General features: G+C 44.7%; 1 protein-coding gene across 1 annotated transcript in view; it reads left to right on the top strand.

Moving 5' to 3' along the window:
* The window catches only part of LOC126568011 (frizzled), a 198,876-nt gene that overhangs the window by 49,980 nt on the left and 135,667 nt on the right, over window positions 1-13,229 (top strand). Inside the window, exons 3-4 of the mRNA XM_050224407.1 lie at window positions 1,838-2,032; window positions 8,737-8,962. Coding sequence (XP_050080364.1) covers window positions 1,838-2,032; window positions 8,737-8,962 — 421 coding nt within the window. The remainder of the gene's footprint in view (window positions 1-1,837; window positions 2,033-8,736; window positions 8,963-13,229) is intronic.

The following is a 13,229-nucleotide window of genomic DNA, read 5'->3' as shown; positions in this document are numbered from 1 at the left end:
AGTAGCAAGAAAGAAATGCCGGCAGAAGAATTGGTGCTGTTTTTGGTTGTGTTTGTTTACATTCACTGTACACGTAACCTGGATGCTCTTTTTTTTTGGTTTTTGCTTTGTTTCCTCGTATCCCTTTGACTTTCGCCTACAAAGCGGTCTTCACGTATGCTTACGGAGATGTTTACTTCGCTTTCATCATGGCAGTTGTTCAAACAATCGCAAAATGCACCGGACCGGAGTGCATCTTTCTGTGTGTGCACATTTCATTGCAGTTTCGAGTACGAATCCGTCTTCGTTTTCGTGCGCGTACGCTGGGCAATAAAGTAATGCCGCTCATGTGAATCATGCCTCTCAGCAAAACAGAGTTCGTGTGTGTGTTGAATGAATGTCCCTAGTAAGAACAACGAAAACATAAAAGTCGTCCACCACCACGGGAATGGATGTGCTGCTTTTAGTGAGGAGGAAACCTTAGTTACCTGAACCTACCTGGAGAGCACTACATACAAATCAATACACGATGAAGTGATCAATGGCGGAACCAGGCTAGGCGTTCGAGAGTGCGGCAGATCTTTGGTACAATGGGTCAGGAATGGACATTTAGTTTGAAAACTTCGAAGTACTGGATTTGAAAATTTAGTTAACTTATTGGTCCCTCAAAGTTGTGAATGTGGAAAATAAGTTGGATAAGTACACCTTGACTTACTCATAGACTCACGTCGACTCACCTTGACAACCGAAGTCTCCGATGATGCTTATGGTTTGCCTAACTTAATCAACTTCATCTCCATCTTTGAATTTGGAAGCTTTCGCGATCAGAATTAGTCATTAATTTCTCAACAGGTCTAATCTTTAAAGATTTTTTATTGATTATATTTTAAATGCAACCGCCCATTATAAACAGAGAGATCACCTTCAAGCGACCTGTCATATGACTGGGTAACCCGGATAGGTTTGTAGAAAAAACCGAAGTAGAAACACACAACCAAGTAAGAGAGGAATTAAAACGCAGTAAGCGGACAAAACGTGAAAATTTGAGTGATCAACAAGAATAGTATGTTGTAGTAACTGCCCCGTCCAACAAAAAGGTATAAATATTTAGTTTACTTTAGTAGCTGTCGGTCCTGTACGAAACTCACCGTGTTTCGAGACGGTTGTTTTGAAGGTCCAGCGCCAAAAAAGGAAGCATCCGTAACAGCAGCCGGAAAGGAACGAGAAAAAAAGACGAATGCAAAACTCCACCGCGCGCACCGAGCCGATCCGGCGAGATACGGGTGATGAATCGCACAATTTACGAGCGTTGAGTGAATTTCCATTGCGTTCGCGGGTCCGTGTGCGGCTCGAATCGTGATTGATGGAAAAAGGCGGTTTAATTTGTTTAGTCCTTCATCGCGGCTGTTCACCGATACTGAAGCGTGCGAGACCCAGTAGCAGTAGCAGTAGCAGCAGCAGCAAGAGCGCATTCACGCTTCAAGTGATGACGGCGTTTCGGTGCCCTATGTGTCTGCGTGTATGCTCATTTGCCTGCGCTTTTCGTACGGAATAATGACGTCTCCAGGACCAGCGAGAAGAGTTTCAGAATTTCTGAAGGTTTTCAGAACAGAATACCGCCACGGTCAAAGGAGGGACCGATTTGCAACAGGCCCTCGGCTGGTTGGCTAGCAGCTCGAACTGACGGTTTGGGCGATTTTTTAATTTGTTGCTCGTCTGCTTTCGTATTCATATTTTGCCGTTTGTTCTGACTGCGTAGGTTCACCCATTCGTGTTCGCGTGAGATGTGTGAGGCTCACTCGTTTTGCTCTCGGTTTTCATGCAATTTTTTTTTCTCCGTTTCGTTTGTATTTCACAGGTTTTAACGTTCCTGATCGACTCGTCCCGCTTTCGGTATCCGGAGCGTCCGATAGTGTTTCTGGCGATATGTTACCTGATCGTGGGCTGTGCGTATGTGGCTGGACTTGGGGCCGGTGATTCCGTCGCCTGTCGGGAGCCCTTCCAATCGCATATCAAAATTGGACGAATGCAAATGCTGTCAACTATCACACAGGTAAGGAATGGATGGAAGGATAGATGAGGAATGTTTTAGGTTTTTGTGTGTGTGTGTGCGTTGTATGCTGATCAAATTCTCGTACATTGGAAAGGAATTCTTCATCGAGTTCAATTTATTTTTTTTCAAAAATTTATAAATTCTGACTCTAAAACTATCAAACTGGCTGCACGGTGACCTAGTTTAATATCTAGGCTTCTGAAAACTGGTTGATCTGCGCTGTGTAGCTCCGGATTATTTCTGACTAGAATTATGGACCCGCTTTTGATCTGTCTGATCGCCCTTCTACACCGGGTCGGACAGTGACAGGAGTCCTATGAGTCATCACTACTTTACTGGCAGCTCAAGCGATTTACAACCCATGCTTTTGGTGAGCAAAAGGCTCGGAGTAGTCGCCACTTATTTCACAAATTTAATTCTGGTTCATTAAAGTGATGTACACATATTTTTCCTCTCATAAAAATTTATGATTATAATTGTTCGTAGAACTGGACCTACAGTTTCTTCCCTGTGCCTCCACATAAAATAATTCCCCTTCATTGGACAGTACCCAGTTGTTCGTGAAAGATTTTCTGATCCTTGCTGCGTTCGAAACATATTCATCCGTGTTTCCAAGTATTTCCACACAATGTGTTCCAATCAAGATAAATAATTTGGAGATATCAATTATGGTGGTGCTGTGAAAAATGGACGAAAAATGGCGATTGTGATTGCTTACACGTGGAAAATGTAATATTCTCCAGCTAATAGACGACGTTACGTGTATTGGCAGGTTTTATTGAATATATGGCGTGACAGCAGCCGATGCCGCCTCCGCCGCCACAGCAGTAGCAGCCAACAATCACCCGGTGGCATATATCTAGCACAATGTGTGGCACAAATGTTATTGGTTCGTTTGTGCTTGACGGCTTTGCTGTGCAGGAGGTGTTTCAGTACTTCTCCTTTGTGTGTGGTCCGATTCAAAGTCAATTTTCGTGCATAAATGTCAGGCTCCATGTGCGCGCCATGGGCGAATAAGGTTACCATTCTAGTTGTCGGCATGTGTGTCTGTATGGATGTGGCAATCGACAGACTTTTGGATGGCAGTGATAATATTGGTTTTTACAATGGAACGAGACCTTCCCCTGGGGAGACTTATTGAAGTACTGGAGAGAGAGAGAGAGAGAATGAGCATAGAATACATCTGTGAAGGATATGAGATCTAGAGTGTCCTACGAATGTTTAACGGGGGATGAAAATTCGCATGGAGTAGGATGGGTGTTTGGAGGCGACAAAGGATATCTTTGTGCAGAATTCTTGTCTTGCATGAAGTTCCACGACATCATCCGGGATGTATGAATCATCGTTCTTGTCTATCACCCTTACAAGTTTGGTTTTGCGTGGAGGAGTTCATTATTGTCGATTTTGGGAGGGTGTCAGAAACTACTATCAAACGCATCGATGCGACCACATCGATAAGACCAGTTTGTGTGCCTTGGCTGCCGCCGTTCCTAGCGTCTTCTTTCATGGCTGGCTGCATTTATCCTGCTTAATGTCGGCTTGGTGCGCGGCATACGTCAAACGGTCACACATAAGCACATAAGGTGTGCGTGTGTGTGTGCCTATGTTCGACCCATCCCTACTGGCTTATGCTGTGCCGAGACCGGTGCGGGAAAGTTCAACCACCCTCAAACCGCGTTCACCCACCACGAAGTGTGGCATTGTGAGATGGCCCTCACACGCACACAGAAAACATTGCCTTGTAGCCAATATCTATCGATTCAAACAATCGACTTCAATGTGCGTACTCAGTCTCCGCTCCAATCCCCCCCCCCCATTGCCACCCCCTCCCCTAGTAACGACATGTGGTTAAACCAGTTCTTTGTTATTATTTCCATCTTGGATGAAACATGTTTCCTTCGTTACCTCCAGCATGCCTGAGGTTTCTGTTATGTTGTCTTAACACACACGTAGAGACATACACACAGTACCAGCTTCCTTTGGCTGGTTCTCTTCCGTTCCCGGGTCGGTTTGTGCCTCGTACGGGAGAGTATGGATGTGCAATGTTCTGATGCTTAGCCATAGAACCGGGACAGCTTGGAAACCATGGAAACCGTTCCAGACGGGTCCACGCGGGTTTAGTGGTTAACCGTAACGCGCTTTACCTTTGCGTTGATACGATGCGAAGGGTGTTTGGCGTTTTGGATTGGTGGATAAAGGCGACGCGTTGAAGTTGATGGTCTGAATAAGAGGTTCGTTTAGGAGGTTGTTATGCACAGTGCTTGGCAGTAGCTTTCCAGGAAACCTTCCTTCGGATCGATTATGAACCATGGTGGTGTGTTGAGAAAAGTGCAATGATTTTGGATTAAAACTGTTTAAAATTTGCTCTGTATAATATTTTATTTGTATTACTTTTGGAGTTTTTTCAATTGAAAAATGAGTTCTGAAATATTATGTTTACTTGCGAACCTTGTCTCATCAATTAGGGTCAAACAATATCGATTTAAATTTAGTTTAATCATTTCGATGCTCGAAAAAGCATGAATTTATTTATTGAGCTATAAATTTCAATCTATGTCCAGCTTTTAATGTTACATCCATCGTTTGTCAGACACTTTGTGTGTAGAAATAATTTTAATTAAACCGTATAGGTATTCAAAACTCGTCGCTATTTCTTTGAGGCATCGTTACTGACAAATAAAAGAAAGTCAACATCAAACACCGAAATTGAACCGCGCCTTGCGCACATGACGTAAGAAGACGTTAGGAATCAAGAGCACGAGTTTGATCCCTCCATGCACTGCGTATTTATTGTATAAATATTTATGCAATAAAGGATTGTGCCTTGGCAGTCTGTCGGGACCGGGGTCGTCTCTTTCTTCAAAAAATGAAGGCCCAAAACCCGTCCGAGCTCCAAGACAGCTAGCAGGAGGAGCTTGAGGTAGGGCAACAGTCGTCGGTACTTGCCGTCGGTGTGCCTCGAGCCTGTTGTGGGTACTTTTGGTAAAGGAAAAAAAACGACCGACCAACTGTACGACATTAATTCTACATCAAAGTCGCACTGGAAGTGGAGGAAAAATCCCGCGGATAAGAAATGGTTGCATGACGCAACAAACACACGCTCAAACAAGGTTCACCCTTCAGCCAAGGGAAACAATCGCTTTGCGCGTTGTTAAAGAGAGCTTTTATCTACCGGAGACAACGTGTTGGGGGAAGATGTGCAAAGAAACGACAGTTTATTGTTGTTTTCGTTGCCCTGATACCGTGTGCCACCCAGTGTTTCACCGCGTTCTCCACGGTTGTTATGAACGTGTTCTCGGATAAGTGCAGCGGATCGTTTTGAAACTCTTTTAAATACAACTATGTGTCCCGTTTTCTAGCTCTTCTAGGTGGTGCAGAATCTTCTAGGCTGAATAATCTAGGTTGCTGCGCTTGGCTATGTCTCAAAGATGACAGTTTAAAGGTGAAACAACGGGAATAATCAGCGTCCATTCACTAATGCGCGAACCCCCCGGCCGTACGACTGGATGGTACGGTTTATCCAGCCGAAATTATGTCGAGGCTCGTGAACCTCCTTTACGTCATTTGTCGTGTCGGTTGCACTTGCTTCCATTTTTGCTTCACAACTGTGAGCCGCGTGCGACAGTTAGTGACACATTCCAGTGAGATCAGAGCCACGGGAGACCTGATGCTTGGCTTGGTTCAGTTTCCGCGAAGTGTCTGATGAAGCTGTGAGGCCATCGGTGCCTCGACCTCGCGTCGACTCGCAAAGGGGGTTTGTAGTTAATTGTAGTTATTGCTTCGCCGTGCCTTCACCCCGTTGTCACCTTTGGATGATGCAGCAGCCGGTGTGCCCTTTATGGAACACAGGGCGTGTGGATGGGATAGTTGGTGAAGGAATTGTAGCACAATGCACGCGTCTCTGGCGGAGAAGGTTTTAACTCGGCAGAACACGCAAGCTAGGTGGGCACAACACGGTGCCATGGAATGGATGCAATCAGTTCGGCAGAAATGTATACTTATGCTTTTCAACACTGTTTACGGGACTGGTTTTGCTTCTCCTGTCTTCTGGTATGGATACGTTCCGAGCACGCTGTAACGTGCTTGTATTATTTAATCTTACTTTGAAGTTTTGTGTACATGTTGATGGCAGTACGTAGAATCGAGCCGGGTGCATTGTTATGATAGCAGATTAAATGGTTGTTTTATTTGTCTTTACCTTTTCCCATCTGTCTGTACGGTGAAATGTAATGATTTATTACAAAGTTGGAGTGTTGTAAGCTTGTTTCTAGGATCGGGGTTCTGCTGGAATCCGATTGTTTTGGGAGCGAGAGTTGAAAAGGATAGTTAAGCCGCGTGTTTGGTCTTCGAATCATTCGAGATTTGTTCACGTTTGTGAGTGATTTTGATGCTTGTCCATTATTTGGAAAGTAATGGAATTATTTTAGTGTTATTTTGTATTTATATCCATCATGTTTCATGTGTATAACTTTGATCAACATGAATTTACGCTTTCAACTAATTTCGTATCACATAACTTGTAGCCTTATTGTCCATAGTGATGTTCGGTACTGAACAAAACGAGCTTTTGCATAAATCTGTATAAAAGAATTTCTCGTTTTTCAGTTAATGTTATTACACAATATATTATTTTTCTTCTTAAACTTGCATTTTGATTGCTCCATCAGAAATATTTATGGCAAATTTAATTAAAATTCAATCGATGTTGTGTACCTGTGGGTAGTTAATCCACACCCTAGCGTTTCGATGAAAGCCTGAAGCACGTATTTACAATTAAAATAACACACTCAGCATCCAGTGGCAAACAAACGAATTAACGTTAAAACACCCAAAGAGCGTATTATATAACACAGCATCAATAATTGAGCCTTTTGTTTTCTAGTCCCGTGTCACGTGATGCTAGCGAGATTTAATTAAAAAATACTTGTTGAAGCAAGTGATTTCCAATATCAACCACTAAATGATAATTACACTCGAGCACACACACACGCGGTGCCAGTGTTCGGATGCTTTGTAATAGGATATACACCATTAAGCTTCTGACGGACAGTTTGTACTTTTTTTTTAGCCAATGAATTATGTTCACCCCCCGCCAAAACACATCCCACCTCTACACCTCCTGCTGCCTGATCCTGATACTCGATAAGCATGTTTTTTTTGTTCATTATTCACACCCGCCTGAAACGCCACTTATATGCGACGGTAGAAGATTAACGAATTCATGTCACGAACCGCTTCGTTCGATTAAGAAAGGAACGACTTTGTCTGACTGGCTTGATCCGCTGCTCACTCAAATGGTGAACCCACGCGAATCGATTCACTGAGTTGGAGGAGGTTGGATTTTTTTTTTGGTGGTTCGTTTGGCCGTTCAGGGCCATTCCACAATGGTTTTCGGTGTTTGCAGGGTTGCGCCTTCCTTTGCTGTGCTGCCGGAAGCGCGAGGAATAGCTTGGTGAATTCTAATTAATCGCAGTAAGTTCGTCCGTCGATCGTGGCCCCGTGAGAGCATTTATCGGTTAAGCACGATGAATCCAATGGCCCGGGTACGGGCCTGGTGCTGAATGTAAATGAACGAGGGCTGTGTAATTTATCATGAGTATTGCGTATGATTGGAGATAGAAACATAAAAGCGTCCGAGCGTTTGTGAGGAAGACATTTTCGATCGTTATGGTACACGGAGGCGTTTTTGTTATGCTACGGTTGCGTAAAATAAATGGTGCAATCTGACCGCAAATACACGGGTAATTTTCTTCTTTTGGTTGTTGAGAGAAGTTTGTGAGTAGAATCATTTTGGGTTGTGTTTATGGTTGATTACTCTACTTTTATTATTTTATTTGTTTTTATTTATGTTTCTTTTTGTCTGCTTATCTTTATCATCCAACTATTTTCCTTTTCGTTTGTTTGCTTTGTATTCTTTTCTTCTTATTAAGCTTTGTTGTATTTATTTTTTGACTCCTGATGTAATCCTGATTTTTGTGTTTTTGCATTTTAATTGCATGTATACTTTAAGAATTGTATGTTTTTTTATTTTTAAGTGAATTTTTAGTTTTTCTCTTGTTTGTTGGAATTTTTTTTTGAATTTTTTTGTTTGTAATAAATAAAATACGGTGTGTTCTTAAGTATTTTTATGTATCTATGTGAGACGTTTTTGTAACGTGTTTAAGAATCAAAGTTAAAAACTAGAAGCAATATACTAAAAAACCTGAAGCGCTTCGCTTGAAAACAGAATCAAAAACATCAGTTTAAATTGCAAAAATTCCTTCTGAATGTGTCGAGGAATGTTCTCCGACGCCTGCGGCTTATGCAATACATTTTAGATAAAATTTATCCCCACAACTGCATGCCTACGCCTGCTTGGAGCACAATTTTTTCGCGCTATATTATTAGCTCACGTTAAAATCAACGCATACGATACTTTCTAGATAATAATCAACCAAAGCAACAAACAGACCCGGTCCGGTCTGTGCACTTGCCGTGCCGGTCGGTGGCTACTGTTGGTTCAGCACATGGCAACCGAACGGTCAACGGCTAACGGTCTACACCAGCACCGTCCGGCAAAAAGCATTGTAATTTAAATTCGAACGTCCGCCCCGTTGTCCGCGATTCTTGCGATTGCGATGCCGTGATACGAAAACCTCTCCGCATGTTAGAGAACTTCTCCGCTAATGCAGTGTGTGTTTGTATTTTTCTTTCCTTTTCTACAGGGCCATCGTCAATCAACGTCGTGCACGGTGCTGTTCATGGCGCTGTACTTCTGCTGCATGGCGGCATTCGCGTGGTGGGCCTGTCTAGCGCTGGCCTGGTTCCTGGCGGCCGGTCTCAAGTGGGGCCACGAAGCGATCGAGAGCCGTTCGCACCTGTTCCATCTGGTGGCGTGGGCTATTCCGGCGGTGCAGACCATATTCGTGCTGGCGCTGGGAAAAGTTGAAGGTAAGTGTTCATGATCCGGACGCACAAGCTCCGGAGGGGGGATTCTAGGGAAATTCCGCAATGGTCGAACTTTGTGATGTAAACATATACTTGTGTGTGCTTGTGTCCTACCATGACTACACACCTATGGGCCGTGAGAGGCCGAGCGATGGGTTGAAAACACCGGGAGCCACAACAAGTGGACGCAAGGGTCAAGTTCGCTGTCACTCTGTAGCCACCTCCAGGATCGGATCATCCAAGGTGTTGATCGAGTCGTGTCTCTCTTTCATAACGGATGGGGATGGTGGAATTTGGAGTCCATATAGGAGGATTCTCCACTCCTCCTTTCAAGCGCAAATGCCAACCCTTCCCAAGCAGTGGTGCAAACTTTATTGAAACTCGTCACGAATAGCGTCCGCCGTTTAATTGAACCCTTCTCGCCAGGTTGGGATCGCGTCGCGTGTACGTCTCGGCATGCGATAAAGCTGCAGTTTTTACGACCCAACTCTGTCTCCTTTCTACATCGCTCTGCTTTGTGTGCACATATTTGCATCGTTCAACATTGCGGCTCCGGTCATGTTTGATATGATCCGCCGTCTGCGTTCGTCGTGTGCCAAGCCATAAGACAAGCCGGCATTGGACGGCATTGGAGGGAGCGTGCGGGGTGGCGGGGTCTGTCTGAATCAATAAAACCGCTATTAACTTTGTAACGTGTTAGTTATCCTTCGCGTTTGTGAGGGGTTCGGTGAGAAAATAGACACACACACACACACACCCCGGCGCTTGTTAGTTTTGCGCGCTTATAGTTCGGGGACTCGAGACAACCTTTGCTGCAAGGGGAAGAGGGCTCTGAGGGCTAGATTTATCATAATGCGCTGGCTAGGCGAGCTTATAGAGGATTGAGTAATATTAGTATTTATGGGCAATTTTATCGCCTGCATTAATTTGAGCTAGAAACCCCGTTGAACGCAATCCTTGACACGGGTGATGGTATTTTATTGCATGGAAAAGGTGCACAAATAAGAGCAATTTCTTCTTACGAGTGGAGTTGGTCAACAACTGTTGGATAGTTCTCTTAAAGTATGACGGCAGAACATAGAAGTTTATCCCAGCGTTCATTTATTATTCTAAAAAACCTCTCTTACCAAAGTTTCTTGGTACGAAGGTTGAAGTTTTAAAGTCTTATGCAGTTAAAGGTTTGGATTCAAACTGACAGTTCGACAGTTTGAATATTTCTAGATTTCAAATAAGCAAACTTACGGCTGAAATAAACTCTTCTTCGCTTGGAGTTGGGTTCGATCCAGGCGAGATTTGTTCCTAAGGTTGGTCGAGTTGTTGAGTCGTGCTTTTAACGACACTTCAACCTAATGAACCCATTTCAAAGCTGCCTCTTCTTTATTTTTTTCCGTTAACTTGGTCTCAAAAATTGAATTTAAAACTCACCTTCTCTATTGAATGGGTAATTTCGTGCAAACTTCGACACGTTCGCTTCAATATCTTCCGAATCAGTTGTTGGAAATTAAATTTCAATATTTTGCTCCGAATCAGAGCTAGCAACCACGTGCTGGCTTCATTTTTGAACAAATTTTGCGTCACGTTTCTGTTCCACGTTTTAGAATTTCCTTTCCACCTGTGCTTTTTTTCCTCCCTTAAGTTTCTTTCGCTCGTTCGTTCGCTTCCTGAAATTGAAATCGAAACATCGCCCCATCTCCTCCCCAATCCTTCTCACTGCCCCTGACAGGAAGGTCATTAATATGGATGTGTGACGTTTAAATTTCAAACCACTAACGATCGATCAGAGCCGCCCCACCCCCTGCTGCCGGCAAGTGGCTTCGGATTGGCCGGGTACGCGGGATATAATCTTATCGAGAATCCATTAGCGAGCCAAAACCGTGGCGATGTCGGAGGAAAGCATTACAAGATTATTGTCGAAGCTTTCGCTGTCGTGCGGTGTGGCTACTGATTCGATTTTCCCCCGGTAGGGGCCACAACGTCGATGAAGTGAGGTTGGTTTAAGTGTGGAATAAAGAGTGGAGGAGAAAAAGAGTTCTCGTTGAGTTTGTGTTTGACGTTTGTCGGTTGCTTCCTGTTGCCAATGGGGTTTGGGGGTTTGTGGTACGAGGTAGCGAAAAACGGCACAACGCCAGGACACGAAAATAAAGCTCAGATTCGAAACGTGCGATAAACTGCGTTAAGAGAGAAAGAGAGAGCCACCAAAATCGGAAAAATCTGCTCAGATTGGCTTCGGCTACCAATATCCCGGCTCAAAGGGGTGGAAAAAGTTGGTTTACAATTGTCGCCGGTCTATCGTGTTTCATGGTATGTATCCTTTTCCGTTACGTTGTTTTTACCAAAGGTATCGGCACCGATTCTGTTGTGTGTTTTTTTCTGGTTTTGCTCTGGTTTGTACTTGCCAACCAACATCGAGAGAACAAGTGCAATCATGCTCGGGCGGTTTACCATTGCAACATATGCTGGAGGACAACATCAACCGAACGAACCGATGGAAACTAAGAGATAAATACAATTTATCTAACTAGAGAGCGCTCGCCAAAGCGCCAATCGGACAAAGTCTACGTCGTGATCGCTTGGTACGCTTATGGATCTGAGTAACTCAATCTTAATTTTTCTTTGCACCGAGTGCCTGTAACTTACCTCATAGTTGAGATAGGAATGGAAGGAAATTATTCACAAGAGTTTCACAGTGGCAGAAAATTATAATTTCAACACGACAGCCGATCAGTTTGGGCGATAAATCAACGTGATAGTGTGTGGCGTGCCCAGAAGCTACTACTGCTAACGTGTCGTGATTGGATTTTGTGTCTTGCAAGTGTTCCTGGGAAGCTCTGTGCCTTTCCTAGGACGTGCGCTACTTGAAGTTAAATTTGTCTATTGTTGGCATTTTGTAAAATGGAACCTCTATTTTCACCCTTGAAGATACACTGTACGCGCCAAACGAAGTCGAACGGGAAGTCTTTGAAGCCGAATATTCTGCTGAACCAATAAAGAGTTACCCTTGTCAGAGCATCTGTGCTCGGTGTGTTCTTGAGCGTAGACATTCCGGCCCTTCCAGAGGCGAATCCATTTTACCCCGAAGACGCTGCATACTGACAGTTACCTGATTGGCAGACCATTTAAAACGCCCATCCGGGAAAGCATTCCATCACCGCCCGGTTGCGGTCTTGTCATTTTTCCACTTAATTAAATCTAGTCCCGCGTCTTTGGGAAGTTTTCCCGCCGTGTGTGTGCTTTACCGGCGCGGCACCGCCTGTGAAGCGAAACCGGATAGATATGGATGAGTGGCCAAACGTCGCTTAAACGCTAGACTTCAATCGCCTTCGTAACCGCATGCACGTGAGCTTTTGTTGGGGGAGCATCCTCAGGATCGCTTCGATGAATTATCGATCTTCCCATACTGTGGGGATGCCTGGGGAGAAATGCTCCAGGTTCCGTTCGTAGGTATGCGCTTCACTTTGTCCGAATGCTTCACACGACGACACCTGTTGCGCAAAAGCAGATGTTGGAACTGTGGCGAACCAGAGCTCGAGACAGAACGATTTGTTATTTCCATCCTACCCCGCCTTTTGGTTTCGTTCCTCGGATGTCACTAACTGCGGGCGGTGTACGGTCTCTGCATCAGACTTCAAAGCCATCAAAGCCCGCATACGAATTCTCCAAGGCTCCAGCTGGTTGGTGGGTGATTTGTGGACATTGGTGTCATCGGAGCACTAGTACACATCGTTTAATCACACATTCGGTGGTGCTCGGAGGCTCGCTCGGATTGTGCCTTTTGCAGCAACTCTGTATTCCTTGCATTTAGCGGGTGCCCTAATCCTGCGTGTCCAGCGTGTTTTCAAACGTCGCCGTTGTGCGCCGCCATACAAGATGCTCGACATAATTGGTTTAAAGGTTCGCAACAACACACGCCGGCAACTTCTGGTTGCCCTTGGACGTTGCGCTTTCTCCGTCGGACGTCGTTCTAGCACCCCCTCGGGGCGGGAGCGCGTGTTTTCCTGGAAAAGATGGCACTCTGCACGCAACGGGATACGCGAATTGCGAAAACGGTTAGATTATCGCCACTTGCGACAGGACGTGCGTTTGTGTGTTGACCTATTTTTGGTGCAAAAGCCTTCCAGTGCGCGGCCGGTGTCACGTTTGCTAATTCGCGCACCACGCCGCGTGGTCTGCCTGTTTGTTTCTAACTGTTCATTTATTTTCCGGCTGCGAGGCAGTACACACATTTCAACACTTGCGCCACGCCTTGGCCGTATCGATGGCAGACGGCTTC

This window comes from Anopheles maculipalpis, chromosome 2RL (assembly GCF_943734695.1).
Source record: "Anopheles maculipalpis chromosome 2RL, idAnoMacuDA_375_x, whole genome shotgun sequence".
NCBI lineage: Eukaryota > Metazoa > Arthropoda > Insecta > Diptera > Culicidae > Anopheles > Anopheles maculipalpis.
The sequence above is the reverse complement of the archived record's forward strand: the minus strand, read 5'-3'. Positions and strand labels throughout refer to the sequence as shown.